Source organism: Neofelis nebulosa, chromosome 16 (genome assembly GCF_028018385.1).
Source record: "Neofelis nebulosa isolate mNeoNeb1 chromosome 16, mNeoNeb1.pri, whole genome shotgun sequence".
In the NCBI taxonomy this organism is placed as follows: domain Eukaryota; kingdom Metazoa; phylum Chordata; class Mammalia; order Carnivora; family Felidae; genus Neofelis; species Neofelis nebulosa.
This window is the reverse complement of record NC_080797.1, coordinates 65513566-65539683: the sequence shown is the minus strand read 5'-3', so window position 1 is coordinate 65539683 and position 26118 is coordinate 65513566. Positions and strand designations below refer to the sequence as shown.

Sequence of the window (26118 nt, the reverse complement as noted above, 5' to 3'; positions counted from 1 at the left end):
ACAGTAAATGAAAGCAAGAAGAAGCATACTAAAATCTGAGCAGTCTCCAAAGAGAATCATTGGGTAAGGTATACTGAGCCTATTTTGGCCAATAAGTCAAATTCTTAACTGCTTTTCCATTAGATTTTCATCTGAGGAAGTGTGTGCTTGTCTTTCTGGAACCTAAATGTCCAATTTGGATTTGGAGAAAAGAAAGAGGAATGAAGTTAGACAAGGGTATCAGAACCCATGTTTGCAGTCTAACCCAGGATCGGTCTCTACTTGTTCGAGTAATTATCTTCGCAAGATACAGAAGACAGTAACCACTCTTCTAGGAGGAGGTGAGTTGGGGGTTAGGGTAAGAGTGAGAAGAGATGCAGTATTGGTTCATTCAGAGAATATTTACTGATGGCTCCTATGTGCACCAAGTTCTGGGGGAGTTTCTTTTTCTGTTTTAAATTTTTTAATGTTTATTTTTGACAGAAAGACAGAGTGCAAGTGGGGGAAGGGCAGAGAGAGAGGGAAACACAGAATCTGAAGCAGGTTCCAGGCTCTGAGCCGACAGCACAGAGCCCAACGCGGGGCTGGAACTCACGGACCACAAGATCATGACACGAACTGAAGCTGGACGCTCAACCGATGGCACCACCCAGGCGCCCCAAGTTCTGGGGGAGTTTCAAGAAATAATACACAAATTCTTGATCTTGTGGAAAACTGTGTCCAGTCTAGAAGGGAGAAGAGTTAAGAGGAATTTCCAGTGTGAGCACAGTCTGGGCTCCCAGACAGTCTAATACTTGATACATTTTCAAATTGATATTCTCTATGTATTTATTCCAGTTTTATTTCTTGTGGAGTACAGAGTGGATTTTTATTGAATAAAAATTGCATGTCTCTCTCCCTTGGGTACCATTAATGGATTTAGCACCTGCATTGAACATACCTTGACTCAGTAAAATAAAATTCTCTCTTTTTTTTTTTTAGCTTTTTTGTCTTTTATTATGCTGACCAATGCTTATCATAAGATTATTAGAAAACATAGAAATGGATAAAGAAAAAATAAAGGCCATTCAAGATGCTACCAGCAGATAATAAAATTCTCTTTTATTTCATGTTTCTTCCACTGTAGCTGAACACCACTAATTACATTCCTTAAAGACAGAAGAAGTTTATGTGGCTATGGTTTTTAAGTTTTGTCAAAATGTGTATGGAAGTTATTCTTTTCTGATATTTCCATGAATTCTTTGATGCCCCTCCTCTCAAGAAGTAGAACTTAATTTCCAACCCCTAGAGATGGGCTGGACTTGATGACTCACTTCTAACAAAGAATGTTGCACAAGTAATGGGAATCCCTTCCAAGATTTGATTCTGTGGCTTCCATCTTTTGGTGTTCCCTCTCTGTCTTTCTCACTCTCCTTCTCTCATCACTCTCTCTGGCAGAAGCCATGGCAAGAGCATCCTTATGGAGAGGCCCACATGGTGATGAATGGAAACTTCCAGTCCCAGTGAAGTCTTCAGAGGCTTGCCATGCCAACGGGTTTGACTACAACCTCATGAAAGACCCTGGGCCAGAACCACCCAGTTAACATACTCCTAAATACTTGACCCTCTGAAGCAGTATGAAATAATACTAGTTATTTTAAGCAGCTTTAAATATTATTCTTTTCCTGGCTTGCACATCCCTTCAGAAATGTTTAAAATTTAGATACTCAAAAAAAAAAAAAAGACACTTATTCTCACTGAAAACCACTATGCTGTAAATTGATCGGTTTTAGAATTTTAGCCCACTTCACCTGCTATATTCAGTTGACTAATACCTGATTGATGTCAAGACTGGTTACATGTCTTTATTTCCATATGCATGTCACAAAATATTGATCAAAGTTTGATCAGCACTGGCAAGGAGAGTTTAAAATTTTTCTACTGGACGGGGTGCGTGGGTGGCACAGTTGGTTAAGCATCCAGCTTTGGCTCAGGCCATAATCTCACGGTTCGTGAGTTCAAGCCCCACATAGGCTCTGTGCTGACAGCTTGGAACCTGGAGCCTGCCTCAGATTCTGTGTCTCCCTCCCTATCTGCCCTTACCTGGCTCATGCTCTCTTTCTCTCTCTCTCTCTCTCAAAGATAAATAAACATTAATTTTTTTTTAAATTTCCACTGGAAATACACCGGAGGGCTTTGCATATTTCAGCAGGATGGGCAGTGTGTTTGCTTTTCACCAGTTGTGAAAGAAGTTGCATGGGGAACTCTGGCCAGCTGGCTGATCTGGTCCCTGATCTAATTTAGGAGGTGTGGCAGGAAAGGCAGCATGTTACTGTCTTGAGGGCACTAGTAAGATCAGTTGGGGGGTTGAGAGAAGCCAGGTGATATACCCTTAAACGAACTGAAAAAAAAAAAAAAAAAAAAGAAAATGTTACAGAATATTTTTCTGTCAGAATTTTCCCCCCGCGGCTGTCTTCATCTGTAAAATGAAAATTCTAACATTTGTCTCATGGGACAAATTTATGTAAGGATTAAGTAACAAAATGTATGTATAAGCCTAGTTAGTCTCTGGCTAGTTGTTAAATACATGAAAATAGATAGGGGTTGTTATTAACAATAATAAAAACATACTGAAAAGATATCAAAGAACATTTTAATAGAATCATTTTTAAGCCTCCAAATTATTTAAAAAATATAATTGATGTGGAAATGTGTATACATTAAAGAAGTGACATTTCTACTGTAAAAATTTCCTTTTAGGATCTGGTGTCTTGGTCATAAAAATTGTCTTGAGACTGAAAAAAACACACTGATACTTACATAGAAATAGACAATGGACAGAATGGAAGACACAGACCACAAACACATTTTTGGAGTTTTAATAATTTGATGTGTACATAAATTAAGCAGTAATTATCATGCATAAATTAAGCATAAATTATTGAGGCAATAGAGGACTCAATAAAATATTTAACACTATGTTGAGGCATTGATTGTTCATTCGAAAAAAAAGACCTCTTGGATGCATACAGTACACAATGTGGCCAAACCAATGTAGGAGAGGCTTAGGAGTTAAATACAAAACTCAAAATTGAAAAAATACAGGGGAACAAAGAAGCAAATATTTATCATAACTGTCAACAATGGCAGACATTCTAGGAACACACAGGATGCAACAAGGCTCAAAGGAAAAGGTCAAAAGATGTGACTACTTGAACATTTAAAAAAATTTATGTAAAAAGTCACTCAAATTAAAATTAGGCAAATAATACTTGGAGAAATATTTGCAGAAAATACGAAAAGACTAATATATTTACTCTTTAAAGATCTATTAGAAATTCATACCAAACAGGGGCGCCTGGGTGGCGCAGTCGGTTAAGCGTCCGACTTCAGCCAGGTGACGATCTCGCGGTCCGTGAGTTCGAGCCCCGCGTCAGGCTCTGGGCTGATGGCTCGGAGCCTGGAGCCTGTTTCCCATTCTGTGTCTCCCTCTCTCTCTGCCCCTCCCCCGTTCATGCTCTGTCTCTCTCTGTCCCAAAAAATAAATAAAAAACATTGAAAAAAAAAATTTTAAAAAAAGAAATTCATACCAAACAAACTAAAAAAAAAGAAAAAGAAAAAATGAAGTGAAAACACTGACATCTCCTTAGATAAATAAGCCAAGAACTGAAAGGCAATTTATAAAAGAGAAAAATGCAAACAAGGTTAACAGAAGAAATTACTCTGTTTTACTGGGAAGCAAAGTAAAATTATCATATATTTTTGCCTCTAAGATTAGAAATGATAAAAAAAAAAGTAATATTTGTGATGGTATGATGAAATAGACATGGATCATGTCCAAATGGATACCCTGTCACTTTCCTGTTGGTAGTTTAAGAAGACGTAGTAAGAGTCCTAAACTATTCATATCTTATATTAAAGCATTTACTTCATAATAGTAACAAAACTCTTATTTATTTAGAAATAAACTTAACAGAGGGGCGCCTGGTGGCTCAGTCTGTTAAGTGGCCGACTTGTGGTTTCCGCTCAGCTCATGATCTCGCAGTTCATGGGTTCGGCTCTGCATGGGGCTCTGCACTTCACGGAGCCTGCTTGGGATTTTCTCTCTCTCCCTCTCTCTCTGCCTCTCCCCTGCTTGTACGCTCTCTCTCTTAAAATAAAGAAATAAGCTTAAAAAATGTTTTTAATGTTTATTTATTTTTGAGACACAGAGTGAGTGGGGGAGGGGCAGAGAGAGAGGGAGACACAGAATTCAAAGCAGGCTCCAGGCTCTGAGTTGTCAACAAAGATCCTAATGGAGGGCTCGAACCCAGAACCGTGAGATCATGACCTGAGCCGAAGTCCGACGCTTAACCGACTGAGCCACCCAGTCGCCCCTAAAGAAATAAGCTTTTAAAAAAGAAATATTAGAAAGGTAGAAGTGCTCATTTTTAAAAGACTTCAGAGCTCTTCTTTAGAGGCAATACTTGAATAAATTGATAGACCATATACCATGTCCCTATCTGGAAAGATATATGGTAAAGCTGTCAATTCTCCCAAAACCATCTATAAATTTTACACATTCCAATGCAAATTTCCAAGGTAGAAGTTTCCAATCAGAAAAATGATTCTATGTTAAACATGCAAGACTAATCAAGTCCACTTGGGAGGAAAGAGATCAACGAGAATGTGATGCGAATATGTGATTTCTAAAATGAGCTATGAATGAATGTGTATTCTAAAGCTATAGTGGTTGAAACATTGTGATACAGACAGAATGGAGTCACACAGTAGAAATTCCAGAAGCAGGCAACAGTGTACCAAAGCATTTGATGTTTGACAAAAGGAGGTACTTCAAATTATTGGGAACAGTCTTGGGACCTAAGCTATAGAATTAAAAAAATAAAGCTGTATCACTATGTCACATCATGTACGAAAATGAATTTGAGATGTCCAAATGTGAAACATAAAATGTAAAGAATAAAATCCTAAAATAAGCACTAGAAAATATAGATGAATATTTACATAAACTTGAGATGGGGAAAATAATTTCAAGTGTGACAGCAAAGACAGAAATCATAAAGTAAAATATATGCTTGGCTACAGAAAATGTTAAAAGTCAAAAACACCAATAGCATTAATAAGAGACAAATATAAATAAGGGAAATATTGGCAGCATATATGAAAAACAGCTAACACTTGTGTTAATGTAAGAAGAAAAGCTCAGCGTCCTTCACAAAGAAATGCAAAGTAAAACAGTAATGGGAAATAGTGTTGTAAAAACATTTTTGTAAATGGTAATACCTAGGGTTGGTGAGGACCAGGGAATTAGCCCTGTTGCACTGAATTGGTAGAAAAGCCAAATGGTACAATCTGCCTATTGATAATTTGTCAATATTCATAAAAGTGTTGAATATACATATATACACGCATATGGTCCGTTCAAGGAAACGGCTGTGCAAAGACATATCAAAGCCCTGCCTTTAAGAGTGAAAAACTGGAAGTAACCTGAACGGTCGAGGCAGGAGTTTGATCAAGGAAATCCTGGTGCAGTTATAAAATGATGCACCCTTACAATGAAGCAGGTGTGCTTCTTAATATGGGATTGAAAACAACCAGGCTGTCCTGGGAGGGGAGGGAGAACACAGAGTTCTGGATGTGAGAAGGTGGGAGAACAAAATGCTGAAAATCAGACAGAAAGTGGAGAAATGGGAGGCCGGTGTTTGCAGGGAGGCTGAGACCCCTGACCAGGCATTCTCGGTTTGAACGCATCCTCCCTCTACTCACAGCTTTGCTAATGAGTCTTACTAACGACACTATTGCAACCACCCATCACTAATTGGCCTCCTCCACTGTCCTCCCTGAGGTCTAGTTTCTTTCTGACTTAAGGACCAAAAAGAAAGGAAGTCTTCTCTGGGCATCCCTTCCCTCTGGCCTTATTAGCAGAGATGCAGAAGACAATCAGCAAATCCCACCTTCCCTTAGCCCCTAGGCTGCGTTATCCTGAACTCTCATTTGGGAGCTAATTAGAAGATTCTGTTTGTGGATCTTGGAAGGACTACATTCCCCAATCCTGACCCTGGCTGTCTCGGCGGGAAACCTTCATTAGAGCGGTTCCTGGGTGGGTGGGACTCCTGAGGTCCTGCGGAGGCTGGGGAAGTTAGCAAAGTTTATCAATTAGCTGCCTCTTGTGAATAGACCAAAAGATACTGAGGTGTCTGGGGGCCCAAGAGATTCATCATGCTCCCTCCCGTGGTGTGGAGGGGAGGGGTGCAGGGCAGCAGCTTCTACAGGACTGAGTCCTTCACCAGCTCATTCAAGGGAGCTGAAGGCCAGTGCAGTACAAAGGGCCTAGCACTGGCTGGGAAAGCCGGCATTTTTGCGGGGAAAATCCCTGCTTTGGTCCATAGTAGAGAGAGGACACAAACACTAGAAATCTGGCAATGCCTTCTACTTGAACCCGATGAAATTTTCACATCACCTTCACGCTGCACTTGTCAACTCAATAATTCGGTATTTCAATTCATTGAATGCTCCGAATAATCATTTGAAGCGCATGTTATGATGCCCTATGCATAGATGAGAAAAGTGGGGCCCGCAGAGAGGAAGTGGCCTGCCCAGTGTTACACAGCTAGCTCGTAGCAGTGTTAGCCCGGAAGCCGGGTCTCCTAACTTGACCACAGCGTATTTAATTTAACTAGGAGCATGGGCTTCTCACCTTGCTGCCTGGCACATAGAAGATGCTTGCTTTATTTTCTCTTCCCCAAATCTTACCCTGGACAGCTACCTGTCCATACCAAATATAAGGTCGGAATTCTTTTAGGCCCTGAGAGCATCATCTAACCAGGTCGCTCAAACATAAAAAAAACTCTGAAAACAGGTGACATATTATCTGGCTCATGTTCCAAGATTCCTTTCCAGGCTCTCTTCTTCCTGTTTCAATCATTATTAGCTATCAGGCCTTCGTGCCTCTGCCTGGCCCACTGCTACTACCTCTCCAGTTGCTGAAGACCAAGAACCGATTTTACACACCACAGGTCCACTGCCCATCAATTAATTGTTCCTGGGCTTGTACCCTGTTTTCAACCTTATCCTTGTCCATTTAATTGCCCATGGTCCCTTATTTTCCCTCAGCCTTTGGCAACCTATGTGGGTCTGAGTATTTATCATATGGTAGGTGAGTGAAAAAAGCCAAGATATTTGGAAGGGACTAATTACAGATGAAAGGAATTGATGCTCCTAAAGTTCATGTAGCCTAAAGTAAAAGAGGCTGGATTAGAACCCAGGTCTCCACATGTCCTGTCTAAAGCTCTCTCCACTCAACTACGCTGCCTTTCCCATTTCTGAGACTCGCTGCACCTAGAGTCATTATCACCGTTTAGTTTTGAATTCTTTGGTGATTTATTAGATTGGGAGGGAGGCAAAAATACCGCATCAGGAGTTGGCAGTTGGAGGCTGCCCTACCTACTAAGTCTGTCTACGGCCTCTGGAAAATCACTTAGCACGTCTGTACCTTTGTTTTTTTTTAATCTGCCAAGTGAGGATGATAGACGCTGGCCTTCTTACTCTGCAATCCTGGCCCTGGTTGTGGGTGACACTCAGCTATGCAGTTACAATATTCAAATGAGAATAGATTTCAAAGTGTTCCGTAAATACTGTTGTGTGCTAATAGAATAAAAGAGAAAACCTACTACTTTTATAATTTTCTTGAGTCCTAAGAGTGCCTCTCTCTGTGATGGACAAATGGTTAAGCCTCTTGATGGAGAAGGAGGCATGATTGGGATGCATATGAGAGCATCTTCCACTACTCATATGTAGATGCCCAATATGTATAAAATGACATCTGCTGAGCTTGACAGATGGGTCCCGGACGTCCTCAAACGTTCACAAAGTAACCGATGACATCTGTAACATATTTCTTTGGATATGGGCTCTCTGAAGTCAGGGTGGTGATATGGTTAGAAATTGTCTTTCGGTGCCAGGAGTCCACAAACGTTTGTCTGCAGCACAGGGAACTAGGAAAGGTCAAAATGGGTCCCCACCAAGATTAGTCACTACTTCTGAGTAGAATTACATTGGTGTGGAATGGAGGGTACAGTTCAAATGGTCAGGGCCAGGAAGGGCATGGAGGAGGGAGGAAGGGCCCACCGAGAGTATTCTCCTAGGATAGGGATCGTTTGGAGGAGCAAGATGGCCAATGACTGGCTTATGTCTCTCCCAGGCGTCCAAATCTTGACCAGGTGAACCCAGTGGCCTTCTGTTGGATGGACAAGCCAATTTACTATTTTTCTCAAAGATAAGGAAGACAGAGGACACTTCGAAGGCCGGAGATAAAACACTACAGTCCATTCACCCTACCCTCCCAACTCCGCATTGTCACCATTAGCATTTCTTACAATTTATTTTTTGTCGTCGTTGTTTAAATTACAGAACCCAGTGAAAAAATTCAAATAAAAATACACAAAATAAAAGCTGAAGTGCTTCTCCACTCCCCACAGCCCTACCCTCCTCCACAGAGGGAAGCACTGTCTAAGCTCGGGGGTTGTTGTCCGGGATTTTTTGCCTACTCACCCCCTCACATATCACACACACACACATATCACACGCACACATATCACATTATCGTCACTTTCCAAATTTAGCAATAGATGCTATACACCTTGTCATGTCAATACATTCACATTTCTTTTTAAACAAAAAGAGGCTTTTTATTAAAATGATTTACATGAAACATGAATTGCTCATATTTGCATAGCAGAGTTAAAAACTATACAGTTCAGATTTCCCTGGGGAAGAAATGGCTTTGTGAAACATGATCACACCTAGTTAGGCTAAATAACAAAATTCACAATATCTAAAGGCAGGCCTAAAAACACCATGCACTTCAGAACATGAATTAAAGACAACCACTTTGTCATAGCACATGATGACTTGTTTATTATTACCCCTCCCCTGTCGCGTGCTCTAAGTTAAGTGGATCCCGGTTTCTGGGTGTTACGGGATTTCACACCCTGGTGCTCTGTGCTCAGCTTTGCTAACTAAATGTTCTTTTGCTAATTCTCTGCAGGAAGGAGACACTTCTTTGGCTGTAGCTTCAGGCAGGATTCTCTCAGTTCACACGGTTAGGAAAGTGTTGCTCTTTTATGGCAAACTCAGTGATTGCCTTTATTTCATCAAAAACAGTGGGTTTTTTTTTCTTTTATATCCAGTATCTTCCTAATATTGCCCCCTCATCCTTCTTTTTTGGCCTAAAAATGTGCATAGTACCTTCATTTCACCAAAAGTTGCCCCAGCTGTGTCCTACAATTTCGTATCAGGATGAGTTTGTTGGACTCTGAGAGGGGCGCCTTACTGTTCTGAGTGCTCCTTCTCCTGAAACATGCTCCGTCCTCACATTTTTGGTGCAGGAGCTGTGAGAGTCAGTTCGCACATGGACATGAAAATGTGGTGTTCCCACTAACGATTACTCAGGATGGGGACACTGGTTTGCGGAGCCCGCATGTGGCAACGTTGCTCTGAAGAAGATGCCGGCGGGGTGTTCGGACAGGTCCCAATGCCCCCTCCTAGGCTATGTCAAACCTCAATTTAATGACACAGTCCTGGGTTTATTTCCTGAAGAAGAATCTTCTAAAAACCACACCCCCTACTCTGGTACGAATATATTTTGTCTTAAAAGGTGAGTGGAGGGTACAAACATTTTGCTTTTATTAGCATTTTAAATATATTTCAACTGAACACTCACTGAACTTAAAAAAATAGTTGAGGGGCGCCTGGGTGGCTCAGTCGGTTGAGCGGCCGACTTCGGCTCAGGTTACGATCTCGCGGTCCGTGAGTTCGAGCCCCGAGTCGGGCTCTGTGCTGACAGCTCAGAGCCTGGAGCCTGTTTCGGATTCTGTGTCTCCCTCTCTCTCTGCCCCTCCCCTGTTCATGCTCTGTCTCTCTCTGTCTCAAAAATAAATAAACATTAAAAAAAAAATTTAAAAAAAAAAGTTGATTTGTGTCCCATTTCCTGACCCACATTATAATTTTCTCCCACCTGACTTTAATCCATCTCCTACCAGGTTTCGCTTTTCTCCCCAATCCAAGATAAACCATCCTCTACTCTGGTCCATACTATCTACCTTCCTCCCATCCCTCAACCCACCCCTGAAGACACCTGTGACCGACATCATGCCTTCAGCATGGGAAAGTCAGGGGGTGCTCTAGGAGGGAGGGGTATTTTCATGCCCTGCCTTCTCATTCAGGAGGCCGCTTCCCCATCAGCACCCTTTTCAGGGCGCCCTGCACATCAGGGTTCCGGAGGCTATAGATGAGTGGGTTCAACATGGGGCTGAGGATAGTATTGAGGATCCCAATCCCTTTGTCTTTGTCTGAGGCTGACACTGAGCCCAGACGCATGTAACTGAAGAAGCCAGTTCCATAAAAGATACAGACCACGGTGAGGTGGGAGCCACACGTGGAGAAGGCCTTCTTCCTCCCCTCTGCTGAACGGATTCGTAGCACTGCAGCTGTGACGTGGGCGTAAGACACTGAGATGAGGATCATGGGGAACACCCCCATGAAAGTGGCCCCCACAAAAAGCAGCTGCCCATTGAGGTGGATACTGGAGCAGGAGAGCCGGAAAAGGGGTGGGAGGTCGCAGTAGAAGTGGTTGACCACATTAGGGCCGCAGAAGTCAAGCACGGACACAGCCACCGTGTGAGTCAGAGCATTGATAAAGGAGACAGTGCAGCAAATGGCCATCAGGGCACCCCGGACTTCACGGCGCATGCGGGTGCTGTAGGTGAGGGGCTGGCAGATGGCCAGGTAGCGGTCATAGGCCATGGCTGTCAGGAGGTGACAGTCCACACCGGCCAGGAGGTGGAAGAAGAAGAGCTGTGAAACGCAGGCAGCGTAGGGGACTCTGCACTGGGGGGGCAGGAGACATGCTAGCATTGGAGGGACAGTGACAGTGATGCATCCAATGTCCAGCAGAGATAGGTTCCCCAAGAAGTAGTACATGGGAGTGTGGAGTTTGGGCTCCACAAAGATGGCAGCCAGGATGCTGAAGTTGCCCCCTATGGTGAGTACATAGGCAAAGAGGAAGATGACAAAAAGGATGGGTTTCAGTCTTACGTTTTCTGTCAGGCCAAGAAGGATGAACTCAGTGACAGTTGTCCTGTTCCCCCAGGCGCCTGGCTCCATAGGCTGCTGCTGCTGAGCTCTGTAGTGGGAGAAGACCTGAACCTGCCAGAGAAGGAAAGAGACACAGAGTAGGCACCTAATCTGTGGCTACTGGATGCTGGGGTAATATGGCGTGGGCACCTACCAGCCTACAGCTTAAGCAGTCTCCTGGAGGGCCCCACGATGCCAGACATGGACCTTTAATTGCTGTTTCAGGCTGAGATCCAGGGGATCCTAGGGAAGGGGCTGGGGCAGAGGAAACTACTCTGGGGCCCGGGACACTGACTATTTACCAGCATTTTAACAGCTATTAAGGTTGTGTCTGTGTGTAGTGCTGAATAGCAGTTCTGACTAGCTCAGTGAATAGATGAATATATGAGGTTCTAGAAAGCACAATATAGGAGAGTAGGAACAATCTAAAGAAGGGTAGGAGGACAAGATCTCACAAAATCAAGAAGAGATGCAAAGGGAGAGTGAACAAAGAGAGGAGCAAGGAGCAGACCAAAGTACAGAAGCACTCAGACGCTAAATACGGAAGGACACGAAGGTGACTTAAGAAAGCGCTGACAACATTTTGAAAGCATAAACTCTGAGAATTGTGCTAAGAACTTCATATTTATTTTCTTATTTAATTTTCACAGAGCTCTGTGGGGTAACTGCTCTTATATCGGTGTAATCCGGACCCTGGGGTTTTTAAAGGTTAAATAAGTAGTCCGGGGCTGTAAAGTAGGGTCTCAAACTCAGGACTGTCTGACTCCCTAAATCGACACCTGTACTGCCTCTTACAGAACTTGGGTGTATTGTTACTGAGGCTTTATAAATGACATTGTGTGCTACAGAGAAGAAAGGTTTTCCTAAGTCTTCAGGTCTTGGTATCGCTACAGCTATTGAAAGAAGTCAAGATCCCATCCATCCATCCATCCATCCTTTTATTCAATAGTTGTTTATTTGTTGAAGGTAGTAGATTCTGCATATATTTTGACGGTGGAACTAACAGACCAGGCATGAAGTGTGAGAGAAAGAGAAGTACAGGGATGATTCCAAGATTCTTGGCCTGAACAACTGGAGTTGCTATTAAGAGATATGGGGAAGAATGATGATTTTGTAGGGGGTGGGATGGGAGATCAGGAGATTTGCCAAGGGAAAATAGGGCAGCTGAAGTCCCAGGGAACATTTAGCCAGCTTCTACTCTATTGCACATAGTGGAAGTTCCGTTCACCTAACAAATCCTTGGACAACTGAGGAGTGAAGCCATGAAGTCAAAAGTTCTTTCATGTGACTGCATCAGTGGCTCTGGAAAGGTAGCTTTGGGGCCTCCTTCTGCTTGACTCTTGTCTCTGCTAGGCCACCCTTTGTCCAGGACTGTGCTAGTGCTCCCTTCTAACTAGAACATTCTCTCTCTTTCACACATCAAGACTCCATCCTTTAAGGCTCAGTCCTGAGTCATTGTCCCATCATCTCAAAGAAATCTTCCTGATGCACCCCAGTTTTTAAAAAAAATTTTTTAATGTTTATTTATTTTTGAGAGAGAGAGAGAGAGCGGTGAGCAGGGGAGGGGCAGAGAGAGAGGGAGACACAGAATCCAAAGCAGGCCCCAGGCTCTGAGCTGTCAGCACAGAGCCCAACGTGGGGCTCGAACTCACAAACTGCGAGATCATGACCTGAGCTGAAGTGAGACGCTCATCTGACCGAGCCACCCAGGCGCCCCCTTATGCACCCCAGTTTTTAACTGATCTTTCCCTCCTCTGATGAGATCATTGATAACCTGGATCATTCTAGCACTTGCATATGGAGAAAAGGTAGGGAGCTGAACCATTGTGAGGAGTAGGTTACAGAGTCCCGACATGGACCACTCAAAATCAATAGCACAAGACACAGAATGTAGATTATGCTAACAGGCTACCACAGGAGACTCTACACTACTCCTGGCACCTCCATTCTGTCCTTTTCTGTGAAAACCGTTGGCAATCTGTTGGGCTCAAACTCTGTTGGGCCAGCGCCGACCCTCAGTGGGAGAAAGAAGACTGCTAGTCTCTCACAGGTTATACCTTCCTTTCCAGAATCTGCCTCCCACCTGGGACCACCACCGGTCGCCTCAGTGGGAAGCCAGCCACTGACACTGTACATTTGGGTTCTGTTTTCTATCACGATGCCGGGCAAACTTTAGCTCCGCCGAGGGCTACACTCAGACACAGAGTAGAGTGGCAGTGACTCCTTTGCCCTCAACAGATACGTGTCCCCTAGACGCACCTCTCCAGAATGCTGGAGATAGGGCAGGGATCATGGATTGTCCATCAGATACAGCTTTCCTGGTCAGGCTGTTGTAAAAGGAACATCTAAGGAGAAAAGGTGCTCTTGCCTTCAAGGAAATCACACTGTAGTGATTGTGGAGTTCTAAGAAAGGTTCATAGTTCACCTACCTGGATCAGAAGGACTGTAAATAAGAAAGCCTTCAGCTGAACTGGTGGGAGGAGACAGGGACACTTGGAAGACTTGAGCTCCCTGGGCTTTAGGAAACAGAGGACCTGACAGCCACTATCTGATGAAGGAGACAGGACATGTAGATAGCATGACTCAGATTTCACCAGTATCAGCAGTTAAGAAGGGCAAGTTAAATTTCCTTAATAAAGGAAGAGGGACTTGCTCCATTTACTGAAATACAACAGAAAAAAAATGACTACTTTGTGTTGAAAAAGCATAGAAAAAGACCTCTGAGTATAGCAGGGTTCTTTCTCACAGATAGCACCCCTCTCTTTCTCTCTGAGGTCGGCTGTGGGTTTTCTTGAGGCTGGGAGTGGTTTTTTTAGACACCAAGGAGGTCTCCCGTGTACAGATTTGAAGGCAGCGATTGCTGCTGGATGAAGGAGCCTAAGGGTTTCTCCCAACCCTTCTTGCCTTCATTCTATAAAAAGCGAATGGGCAATAATCCCTTCCTCATTGTTCGCCTCTTCCTGTTCCATGATTGGAGAGGATAAATTTCTTCCATTGTGAGTTGGTCCCATGCATATAATCCCTCCCCCAGTGCTGAGGAGGCCCAGCAAAGTGTAGCCTTCGAAGTCAGCTTACGACTAACAAGAGAGGGTTTCCTGGGGGTGCTGGGATTGGAGTGACAGCCAGTGACAGATAACATTTATCAAGTATTTTGTACCCAAGTTGCTTTTATGTTTTCCCTCATTCAGCCCACAGAAAAAGCCTGTAAGGGAGGTAATAATAACTGAGACTTAATTAGACCTTACTATGTGTTAAGCAATGTTCTGAATATTTTACATGTATTACCTCATTTTATCTTAAATAAGCCTCGGAAGTAGATACTACTATAATCCCCAATGTACAGACAGGAAACTGAGGCACAAAGAGGTAAGGTGATTTGTCCACATTTAGGCAGACAGTGAGGAGCAGAGCTGGGGGTCTGACCAAAGGCGGCAGGGGACTCATCAAGAGTGCCCCAACACCTGCCACTTCTGGGACAGGCAGGTTATTTGGTGAGAAGGGAGTGGGTATTTGTCGGGACCTTGTCACCAGAGGAAATGTCCTCACAGATGGATTTTCCTAGCTTAACATTAAGGCAAGCCCAATCTGGATTGGAAATCATAGCAGTGACACAATCCAGTGTCACATAGCACAGTGGCAAGAGTTCATTCTTGCTCTGAGCAGCAGCAACATCTCTCCACCCTGGACGCATCTGTCCACTCCCCACCCCAATCATCTCCCACCCTGCCGGTTCACACAACGTTCAGTTCATCTCAAGTTCTCTGTTCCAATTTGCCCTGCATAATTCTTTCTCTCCACAAAGTCATGCATAATCCCCCCCCCCTACTTTTTTCTTCTCTCTCTCTCTCTCTCTCTCTCTCTCTCTTTGTCCCTCTCTCATTCTTCTGGTTTATAAGAATGACAACTCAGCAAAATGGAAAGAGCTGTGGAGTTGGAGTCCAGGGACTTATGTTTTTTGTGTTATAAACAAGTTTCTACTAGCACTGGGACCTTGGAAAAAGGAAAAAAAAGAAGGGAGAGATGGAGGAGGAAAGAAGGAATGAAAAGAAATAAAACAGGAAGCTAATGTTTACATAAATACAAACCTTCTTTCAGGTATGTTACTCCATTTGACTCTATTATATGTTACTGCATTACATGTTACATTTAAACTTAGCAAACATTCTTAAAGATAGGTAATCATCTTACAAATGAGAAAAAAGAGGCTCAAAAAAATTAACTTGTTGAATTTCACATAAGCAAGAGTTTGTTCTGAATGGAGAACTTGTTCATTTTCTGCCAGCCCCTGCTGTTTTCCAAGGCTATCTATCATCTATCTATCTATCCATCCATTCATCCCTTTTTCTTCTGTAATGTGAAAGGCTGTACTGCATTCTCTCTAGGTTTACTTAAAGGTAAATACAGGCTGCTCTGCCCCAACCAAGCTAAATAGCCTCCTTGGCTCTCCCAGACTCTTCATTTCCCCCTTCTCTTCAGCCCAGTCAGTTCCCTCTGATGTCCTTCTGTTTGCCAGCTCTGTCCTTCAATCTTCCAGTCGCTCAGAGTGGAAACCTCACCATATTTCCCTACCTTCCCTGAATCCAAGCATCACTCAATTCTTTGTTTTATCAACAAGGAAAAAGCCACGTGAAGACCTTGAGTGATGTCCATTCACCCTTACTCAAGACGGGAGGAAACTAGGGGTTCTGGAGCAGTGAGAAGTCGTGGTGGGGCTTACCTTTCTGTGAGCACTCTGGCTAGTACTCTTGCCTGGGTCTTACAGAGATGGGGGTGAGTGGTAAGCTGACCCAAGGTGGCCTGTCTCCAAACACTTTTAAAAGGTGTGAGGCAGCGACCCAGAGGTCTGTCCTGGTGCTCTAACTGGCAGCTAACGAGCACTTAGAGGCCCTAAAAATGAACTCTCTCAGGGATTGCACAAGAAGCCAGAGGCAGACAAACAACCTCGGTCCTTAAGGGTCTCTCTCATCTGCCGAGTATTTTGGACTCTGTTAAAGAACCATTAGATTTATGACATCACTCCAAGCTCCTCAAGTTTCCAAGAAAGGAGGAAAGGTGATAAACAGTCACCATGTTACAGATGGAAATAAGATCCAGAGGGCTGAGATGATTTGCCAAGGCCAGAGAGCGGGGGGGCTGTGGTGGAACTCAGGGCCCCAGCTAAGCTGATTCTGGCACTTTTCCTCTCATTTGTTTTTCATGTTGGGTTTGTAAGGCATAACTTTACAAGGTCGGGTTAACTAAAGTATAATTTCAATTGTAAATTTTGATGAGTTGTGATAAAAGTATAGTCATGGATCTACTATCTCCATCAATATGTAAAACATTTTCTTTTTTTTTTTTTTTTGCCAATTTTAAATACAGTTTTATTTAAGACATTGCATTTTCCACTTAACAATACAGTGCTTATAAAGTGCAATGTTGTATTTCCTTTCCTTGTGCACGTATTCCATATTCAAGTATCAAGAATGCCCAGTTTTATTAACTATAGCAGCTCAACTTCACTGCCATGGAATTTGCTACAAATTTGGGTCCTTCAAATGTTTTGTGTGGAACAATGCTAGACCTATGCTCAGGTTGGCTTAATCAACCTCTTCAATGGTGGGCCCAGAGGAGGCACCACCAGAGGGGGGAGCTCCACCACCAGGGAAGCCTCCAGGCATTCCTCCAGGCATGCCTCCTGCACTCTGGTACAGCTTCGTAATGATGGGATTGCAGACCTTCTCCAGCTCTTTCTGCTGATGTTCGAATTCTTCTTTTTCTGCAGTCTGGTTCTTATCCAGCCAGTTGATGATCTCATTACACTTGTCCAGAATCTTCTGTTTGTCCTCATCGTTGATTTTACCCTGAAGCTTTTCATCTTCGACAGTTGCTTTCATGTTGAATGCGTAAGATTCAAGGGAATTCTTGGAGGACACCTTGTCTCGCTGCTTCTCATCTTCAGCTTTGTACTTCTCAGCTTCCTGGACCATGCGCTCAATGTCTTCCTTGCTCAAGCGACTTTTGTCGTTTGTGATGGTGATCTTATTCTCTTTTCCTGTGCTCTTATCCACAGCAGAGACATTGAGAATGCCATTAGCATCAATATCAAAGGTGACCTCGATCTGAGGAACGCCACGGGGGGCAGGAGGTATGCCTGTGAGTTCAAACTTGCCCAGTAGGTTGTTATCCTTGGTCATGGCACGCTCACCTTCATAAACCTGAATGAGCACACCAGGCTGGTTGTCAGAGTAGGTAGTGAAGGTTTGTGTCTGTTTGGTAGGAATGGTAGTATTGCGCTTGATGAGAACAGTCATGACTCCGCCAGCGGTTTCAATGCCGAGAGAAAGGGGAGTGACATCCAACAGCAGCAAATCTTGAACATTTTCAGATTTGTCTCCAGAAAGGATGGCTGCCTGCACAGCTGCACCGTAAGCGACAGCCTCATCAGGGTTGATACTCTTATTCAGTTCCTTCCCATTGAAAAAGTCTTGGAGAAGTTTCTGAATCTTGGGGATATGCGTAGAGCCGCCCACCAAGACAATATCGAGGATCTGAGACTTGTCTAGCTTGGCATCCCGAAGGGCTTTCTCTACAGGGTCCAGCGTGCCACGGAACAGGTCAGCGTTTAATTCTTCAAACCGGGCACGGGTAATAGAGGTATAGAAGTCGATTCCTTCATATAGAGAATCAATCTCAATACTGGCCTGGGTGCTGGAAGAAAGCGTACGCTTGGCGCGCTCGCAAGCGGTACGGAGGCGACGGACCGCCCTCTTGTTCTCACTGATGTCCTTCTTGTGTTTGCGCTTGAACTCTGCAATAAAATGGTTTACCATTCGGTTGTCAAAGTCTTCTCCACCTAAGTGGGTGTCTCCAGCAGTAGATTTGACCTCAAAGATCCCGTCTTCGATAGTGAGGATTGACACATCAAAAGTGCCACCTCCCAAGTCAAAGATCAGCACATTCCTCTCGGCTCCAACCTTTTTGTCTAAGCCATAAGCGTTAGCAGCAGCTGTTGGCTCATTGATGATTCGAAGTACATTAAGACCGGCAATAGTTCCAGCATCTTTGGTAGCCTGACGCTGAGAATCGTTAAAATAGGCAGGTACTGTGACTACAGCATTAGTAACAGTCTTCCCAAGGTAAGCCTCTGCGATTTCCTTCATCTTTGTCAAAACCATAGAAGATACTTCCTCTGGATAGAAACTTTTGGTCTCTCCCTTGTATTCTACTTGGACCTTGGGCCTGCCGGCATCATTCACCACCATGAAGGGCCAATGCTTCATATCAGATTGGACAACAGCGTCGTCGAATCTACGTCCAATCAGGCGTTTGGCATCAAAAACTGTGTTGGTGGGGTTCATTGCAACTTGATTCTTTGCAGCATCACCGATCAATCGTTCGGTGTCAGTAAAGGCGACATAACTTGGGGTGGTTCGGTTTCCCTGATCGTTGGCAATTATTTCCACTTTCCCGTGCTGGAAAACACCCACACAGGAGTAGGTGGTGCCAAGATCAATGCCAACTGCAGGTCCCTTAGACATAGTTGCTTCAGGATGGGCCCGGCCCCGCTTGCCAAAGAAACAGCTACCTGAACAGCTAACGCCGCGTTGAATGAGGCCCTATGTAAAACATTTTCAACCGCTCCAGAATGTTCCCTTCTGCCCCCTTGCGGACAATCCCCTTTCTACATCATAGCCCATGGCAACCTCTGATCTGATTTCTGTCCCTATGTTTTTGCCTTTTTCAGACTGTCATAAATCAGACAGTAAGTAGACTTTTTATAACTGGATTCATTGAAGCAGCATAATCTTTTTGAGATTCATGCACGTTGGCTGTACTAGTAGTCCAGCCACTGTATGGATATATAGCAATTTGTTTAGCTAATCACTAGGTAATGCACGTTTGGGTTGTTTCCAGATTTTAGCCATTACAGACAAAGCTACAATAAATATGTGCATACAGTTCTTTGTGTGGATATTTGTCTTCATTTCTCCTTGGAAAATACCAAGAGCGTAGAGGCTGGACTCCAGGTGGGTGAATATTTATTTTTATAAGAAACAGTCAAACTGTTTTCCAAACTGGCTATACCATTTGCATTCCTACCAGCGAAGTGTGAGATTCCCAGTTGTGCATCAAACGTAATGTCATCAGAATTTTTAACATTAACTATTAGGTGTGTGGCAGTATCTCATTGTGGTTTAACTTTGTATTTCCTCGGTGATATTGAGCATCTTTTCATGTGCTTAACTCACCATCATGTGTCTTGGATAAAGTGTCTGTTTAAATATTTTGCCCTCCATCCCAAATGGGTGGTTTTTCTACTTCTTCTTGTTCTATTGTAAAAATTCTTTATACATTCCGGATACTGGCCTTTTATCAGGTAAGTGTCTTGCAAATATTTTTCCAGTCTTGCATTTTTAATTTCTTAATTGTTTCCTTTGAATCGCTGATATTTAAAGTTTTAATGATGTACAATTTATCAATTTTTTCTGGTTCATGCTTTTTGCATCTTTTTTTTTTTTTTTAATTTTTTTTTCAACGTTTTTTATTTATTTTTGGGACAGAGAGAGACAGAGCATGAACGGGGGAGGGGCAGAGAGAGAGGGAGACACAGAATCGGAAACAGGCTCCAGGCTCCGAGCCATCAGCCCAGAGCCCGACGCGGGGCTCGAACTCACGGACCGCGAGATCGTGACCTGGCTGAAGTCGGACGCTTAACCGACTGCGCCACCCAGGCGCCCCTTTTTGCATCTTATCTAAGAGATCTTTGTCTCATCCAAATCACAAAGATATTTCTTCTTTTGTTTTCTAGAAGTTTTATGGTTTTAGTGCTTACACTCAGATTAGGACCCATTTGGAAGGTTTTTCTGTGTGTGTGATATGGCGCAAGGAAAGGGTTGAGTTGAGGATTTTTTTTTTATATGGATGTATAGTTGTTTCAGTACCATGTGTTGAAAGACTGGTTTTTTGGGCAATTTTGACAAAAATAAATTGTCCATATACGTATGAGTGTACCTCTGGATTCTCGATTTTATTCCATCGATCAGTGTGTTTATCCTTACATCAATATACACTGTCTCGATTACTGTAGTTTTAACAGTTAAGTCTTGAAATCGGTAGTTTACGTACCCCAAACTTGTTATTCTTTTTCTAGGTTACTTTGACCATTCTAGGTCCTTTGTTCTTTCATATAAAATGTAGAATCAGCTTGCCAATTTCTATAAAACACATGCCAAGATCTATAGATTAATTTGGGAAGAACTGACATATTAACAATACTGAGTTTTCTGGTCCATGAACATGACATATCTCTCCATTCATAGAGGTCTTTCTATGTTTCTCAGCAATGTTTTGCAGTTTTCAGTGTATAGGTCTTGCACATATTTTGTTTATTTTATCCCCATTTCATGTTTTTTTTTTTTATGGTATTGTAAGTGGTATTGTTTTGGTATCAACTTTCAATTTTTTTGCTAATATATTGAAATATAACTGATTTTTGCCTAGTCCATATTGTATATTCTGTGTTGATCTTGTTTACTTGACCTCACCAAACTCACTTATTAGTTCTGGTAGCTTTTGGTAGATTGGGATTGTCAACAAAGATCATGTCATCTTGAATGTGGACAGTTTTATTTCTTCCACTTTCCAACGTGTAGGATTTCTATTTTTGTCTTGCCTTGTACTATCTAGAAGTTCCAAAATAATGTCAAATAGTAGTTGTGAATGCCAGCTTCCTTCCCTCATCCCTGATCTCAGGGGCAACACATTCAGCCTTTCTCTATTATTTATGATATAGTTCTAAGTTCTTTGCAGATATCCTTTATCAAGCTGATGAAGTTACTTTCCACCTCTAGCTTCCTGTGAGTTTTCACCATGAATAAATGTTGAAGTTTTGTCACATGATTTTTCTGAATGGATTGAGACCATAATATGGTTTTTCATGTTTAGTCAGCTGACATCGTAAATAAAATTGATTCATTTTAGATGATGGACCAATTTACATTCCTGAATACCTGATCTGATATCATACTCCAGCCTCAAGAACTGTAACATTTCTTGGGGCGCCTGGGTGGCTCAGGTCGTGATCTCACCGTGTGTGGGTTCGAGCCCCGCGTCGGGCTCTGCGCTGACAGCTCGGAGCCTGCTTCTGATTCTGTGTCTCCCTCTCTCTCTGCCCCTCCCTTGCTCATGCTCTGTCTCTCTCTGTGTCTCAAAAATAAATAAATATAAAAAAGAACTGTAACATTTCTTTTTTTTTAAGTTTTTTAAATTTTATTTATTTATTTTGAGAGAGAGAGGGAGTGAGAAAGAATCCTAAGCAGGCTCCACGCTTGGTGGATGCAGGGCTTGATCCACAAACTGCGAGATTATGACCTGAGCTGATACCAAGAGTTGGACGCTTAACCGACTGAGCCACGCAGGCACCCCCAAGAACATTAACATTTGTTTTGGTGTAAATCTACTGGTGATCAATTTTTTTTAGCTTTATTTTTTTTTTCTCTGGGAAAAATCCTTTTTCACCTTCATTTTTGAAAGATATTTTTGCTGGATAAAGTCTCTGAGTTGGCAGCTCTTTTTCTTTCAATGTTTTAAAGCTCTTGCTCTATTTTCTTCTAGGCTGCCCATCCCCTAATAACAAGTCTGTTCTCATTCCTACCTTTGTTCTTCTCCATGTGATGTTTCTGTCTTCTCTGACTGCTTTCAAGACTATCCTTGGTGTTCAGCAGTTTGATCACAGTGTGTGTGGGTGTGTTTTCCTTTACACTCATCCTGTTCGGGGTGATAGTTGAAGTTATATTAGGATCACAGGCCTTAAGTGATACTCTTGCAGTGTAAGAAACTCTCTGCCTCCTATTTGGACATTTCCTGTAGGCAATTAACCTGGATATGGGTTTTAAGCATGATGAACATATGCAAAGGAGGCAGATAAAATAAAAGCTGCAGGGATTTATTAATAGAAATGGTGGCTATACTAATACGTGATATATAGGGTTTGTCCACACTGAAGTGATATGCTAATAAGTTCCCAGTGGGAGGATAGAGGATATCGGGGACTACCGGGTAGTACGATGGTCATCTAATGAAGTTTCCTATGTAGTGATCGGGGCGGGGGGGGGGGGGGTGGTGGCTACATGTATTTCTTATGCACACAGTACTGTCTTGCACCAGATTCATAACAGGACATACTAAACCTAGGCCTGGTCCACACCTCCTTCTCCCTGAGGCCTTTTCATGACTGGTTCCAATGCAGTAGGCAATTCTGGTCAGTTTGTGGTCAGTGACCTGAAATCCCTGACTCATACGGAACCAGTGTCTCCCTGTAGTTCCCGCAGCCCAGTGTAAGGACTATAAAACGTTGCCTACAGAACAACTGAAAATTCTGTGCAGTCCTCCTGGAAAATGGCCCGGACAGCAAAATGAAGCAAGAGGCCAAGGTTGGGCATCTCAAGGCCTGGCCTAGAGCAAAGAGGGGTCAGGGTATAGAAAGTTGCAGAGGAAAACTGAGATTCTAACATTAGAGACCAAGGCTAAGTGCTAGGTTCAGGCACCAGAGGCAGGAGAAAGGCCAATTTCAAAGGAAGAAATTTAGACTTATATAGAAATGTGATCTCAGAGAGAACAGAAGGAATGCAAAAGAGTAGAGGTGTCAGAACTCCAACTATATGTGAATGTGTTCCAGGTCATTTTTATTGGCTCACAGATGCATGTTGAATGGAGAGGTCAAGGATGCTAACAGGGTCAAGGAAGGAGTTAATGACCTCTGGTTTTAATTCTTAGGAGAGCAGATGGTGGCATACAAATGAGCTGATATTAAAAGAATAGCAAGGCTGGCAAGAAGATGAGCTTAACCACTTACATGTTGGGTTTGCAATGCATGTGGAAACATCCCTCAGACTGATGAATATATGCATCTGAAGCCTGGAGACAAGGGGTCATCAGAGCAGATAAAATAATTCAAATGAGTAAGGTAATTCAGGGTGCCTTACTAAAGTAGCAACATTTTCCAAAGTACAGAAATCACAATTCAGTTATATGTAAATTTCTATGACTATAATGGGCACATGCACTTTGGCCTTGAGTTCAGAGGACATAGCTTCTAGAGTTTTGCCATTAAGAATATCGTTTGGTTCTAGGTTTGAAATACATGCTTCTTATTTTATTAAAGAAGAACATGATATTATTTTTATTAGAATGTGCTATAAACTTCACAACAGAGCCTGAAAAAAAAAAAAAAAGAATGTGCTATAAACAGCTGTAATGTCTCTATGCGACTTCATTCAAAATTATTTAAAATATTCCGCTCATCCTTGGAAACATCTTCCAGATTCCAAGTGTGTCAAGTTCTAGGATTTTTTTCTGACACGGTGATCTTGAATGAAAAATGGTGTCTTGTTGTACTTCAGGTTTTTCACCTGTATAATGAAGAATAATAATGTTGCCTGTACTACAGGCCACACAAGACGTCTTGAAAATCAAATAAGAGGGGCGCCTGGGTGGCTCAGTCGGTTAAGCGTCCGACTTCGACTCAGGTCACGATCTCGTGGTCCGTGAGTTCGAGCCCCGCGTCGGGCTCTGTGCTGACGGCTCAGAGCCTGGAGCCTGCTTCCGATTCTGTGTCTCCCTCTCTCTCTGTCCCTCCTCCACTCATGCTCTGTCTCTCTCTGTCTCAAAAATAAATAAACGTTAAAAAAAATTAAAAGAAAAAAAGAAAATCAAATAAGATGCTGGGCATGGGAGTGTTTGTGTGAATTGGGAAGTACTATTTGCACGTAAGGAATTATTACTATATTTAGTGGTATTTTTATATGCTTAAACCCACAGCATGCTGACAGTTCTCATGTTAGCTTTCAAGAGAGAAATTTATGCCTGGAATCTCCAATGAAAATACTGATTGTATGTTAATAACTAACATGGTTACAGCACTCTGCCACAACAGAATGGGTTCTCTCTGTGCCCTACTGTGCAGCATAGACACTTAGTAGGATGTTTAGCAGGACTTCAGTAAACATTTGCTGGGTGAATGAATAAATGAAAAAGACTTTTATATACCTTTATTAATTTAATCCTTATATGAGTACTGCATGATAACCAGGCCTGGTTTTCAATGCTTGAAGGTTCTGTGGGTAAGTGATGGTTAAATCTTTGGGCTTTATAATAAGCTGTGCGTAACTCTATCATTGTAATTAATGCATTTTCTTATAATTTTCTGTGTATTATAAGTTCCTTGAGGGCAGGTGTTAAAGCAGCACAGCGAGTAGACACTGTTAACAATTTAATCAATTATTCATGAAATAATTTATTAGCAAAAGAAATGACTGGGAGGTGAAATTATTATTATCAGTACTTAATTATTATATTCTATTTCTTTCAATGAGTGCTTAAATAAGCACTTTCTCTTAATCAATAAATGTGTCATTATATAGAAACGCAATCATTTCTGCCATAACTGTTACATTTTCTCATTCCTTTGTATCTCACTGCAACTATCTCCTTTTTTGGGGCCTCTCAACCTTTCCTTTGGGTTGGTGTTTGCATACCAGCATGTAAACCATGCAGCTCTTCTCACTTTCAAACAAAACTAAAACAAAACCCAAATCTCCTTTAGTCTTCTGTTTCCCCCTTGCCCCCCTCAGTACTTCCCTTTCTCCAGTCACAGCTGCAAATCTGTGATCCCCCTTTCCCAACTCCCCACCGCAACCATCTCCTACTCTGACTCCTCTCAAAGGGTCCCTGAAGAGGTCACGCTCTGCCTGGAATGAGACCCTCCCTGGTCAGCCTGGGGAATGCCAGCTCATCTTTAAACACACGGCTCGGGGCGCCTGGGTGGCGCAGTCGGTTAAGCGTCCGACTTCAGCTCAGGTCACGATCTCACGGTCCGTGAGTTCCAGCCCCGCGTCAGGCTCTGGGCTGATGGCTCAGAGCCTGGAGCCTGTTTCTGATTCTGTGTCTCCCTCTCTCTCTGCCCCTCCCCCGTTCATGCTCTGTCTCTCTCTGTCTCAAAAATAAATAAACGTTAAAAAAAAATTAAAATAAATAAATAAATAAATAAACACACGGCTCAATCTGCATCTCTACCAGGATGCCCTTTCGCAATACTGTCACTGTCCTGCCACAACAGAGTTTTCTCTTTTTCGTCACTGTGCACGTAAGCCACCTAACACACAGCACCTACAACCCTTCGTGTTTCTGCCACTTTGGCCTCCTTGGGTCCCTTTTCTATCAAGGAATCATCTCGAGACCAGAGCTTTTGTTTTACTTTTCTCTGCATCTCAATACTTACTGTGAGTCCTGTTACATTTTAGGTGCTCAATGAGTGCTTTAGGAATCAATTAATAATTTAATAGACTTACGCTTTTATGAAAATATGTGGGGTTCAGTTTCGTGTCAGGTCTAATGTCTTGGCAGGTCTTGTACCTCTTTTCTCTCCCTAGATAACGCCTAACTATTGCGACCGTCTTCCTTAAAACAAGACAGATGCGTCCCGTTGATATTCCTTGAGCACATCTCGTGTGCTGGTACAAGTAACCTGTATTGTAAGTTTAGGGTTCAGACAGAACCAGAAAATTCTAGGAAACAAACATACGTTACAGATAAAGCCTTTCCCAATATTGCCAAATGCCCCTAAATTAGAACATCAATACAAGCAGGACCAGTTACTGGCAATTCCAGGTTTTACTGTAGATTACCATCCACATGCAAGTCAATAAACCAGAGAGCGATCCAAAGAGAAGAAGCTGCATCTGAAAGGCCAGAAGTGAGGAGGGAGGCTGCTGCCAGGAGGGAGGGAGCTACACGCAGGGAGCCGGCAGAGAAACTGGCCCTTACGATGTGGAAAACAAAGGCAAAAGAAAAAAATTAAATTTCCTTACAGCTTACAGCCCTTTGACAAGCCCTTGAGACAGGCAGAGTGACCTTCCCCTAGGAACTCGGCGGCCTCGATGTTAACACTGCTAAAGCCAAAAGGCAAACTTAGCTTAAAATTACCCCGACCCCCCAGGATCCCGTAAATCTCCTTTAACATATAGAAACTCCTTTAGAAACTTCCTT

General features: G+C 42.8%; 2 protein-coding genes across 2 annotated transcripts; both read right to left on the bottom strand.

The window, feature by feature from the left end:
* Positions 1-9948: 9948 nt before the first annotated feature.
* LOC131497646 (olfactory receptor 3A10) lies at positions 9949-11169 on the bottom strand. Its single transcript, XM_058704115.1, has one exon. The coding sequence runs from the start codon at positions 11119-11121 to the stop codon at positions 10174-10176; it is 948 nt and encodes a 315-aa protein (XP_058560098.1). The 5' UTR covers positions 11122-11169; the 3' UTR covers positions 9949-10173.
* Positions 11170-16440: 5271 nt separating this feature from the next.
* LOC131497346 (heat shock cognate 71 kDa protein-like) lies at positions 16441-18687 on the bottom strand. The gene has a single exon (XM_058703558.1). The coding sequence runs from the start codon at positions 18609-18611 to the stop codon at positions 16671-16673; it is 1941 nt and encodes a 646-aa protein (XP_058559541.1). The 5' UTR covers positions 18612-18687; the 3' UTR covers positions 16441-16670.
* Positions 18688-26118: the final 7431 nt, after the last annotated feature.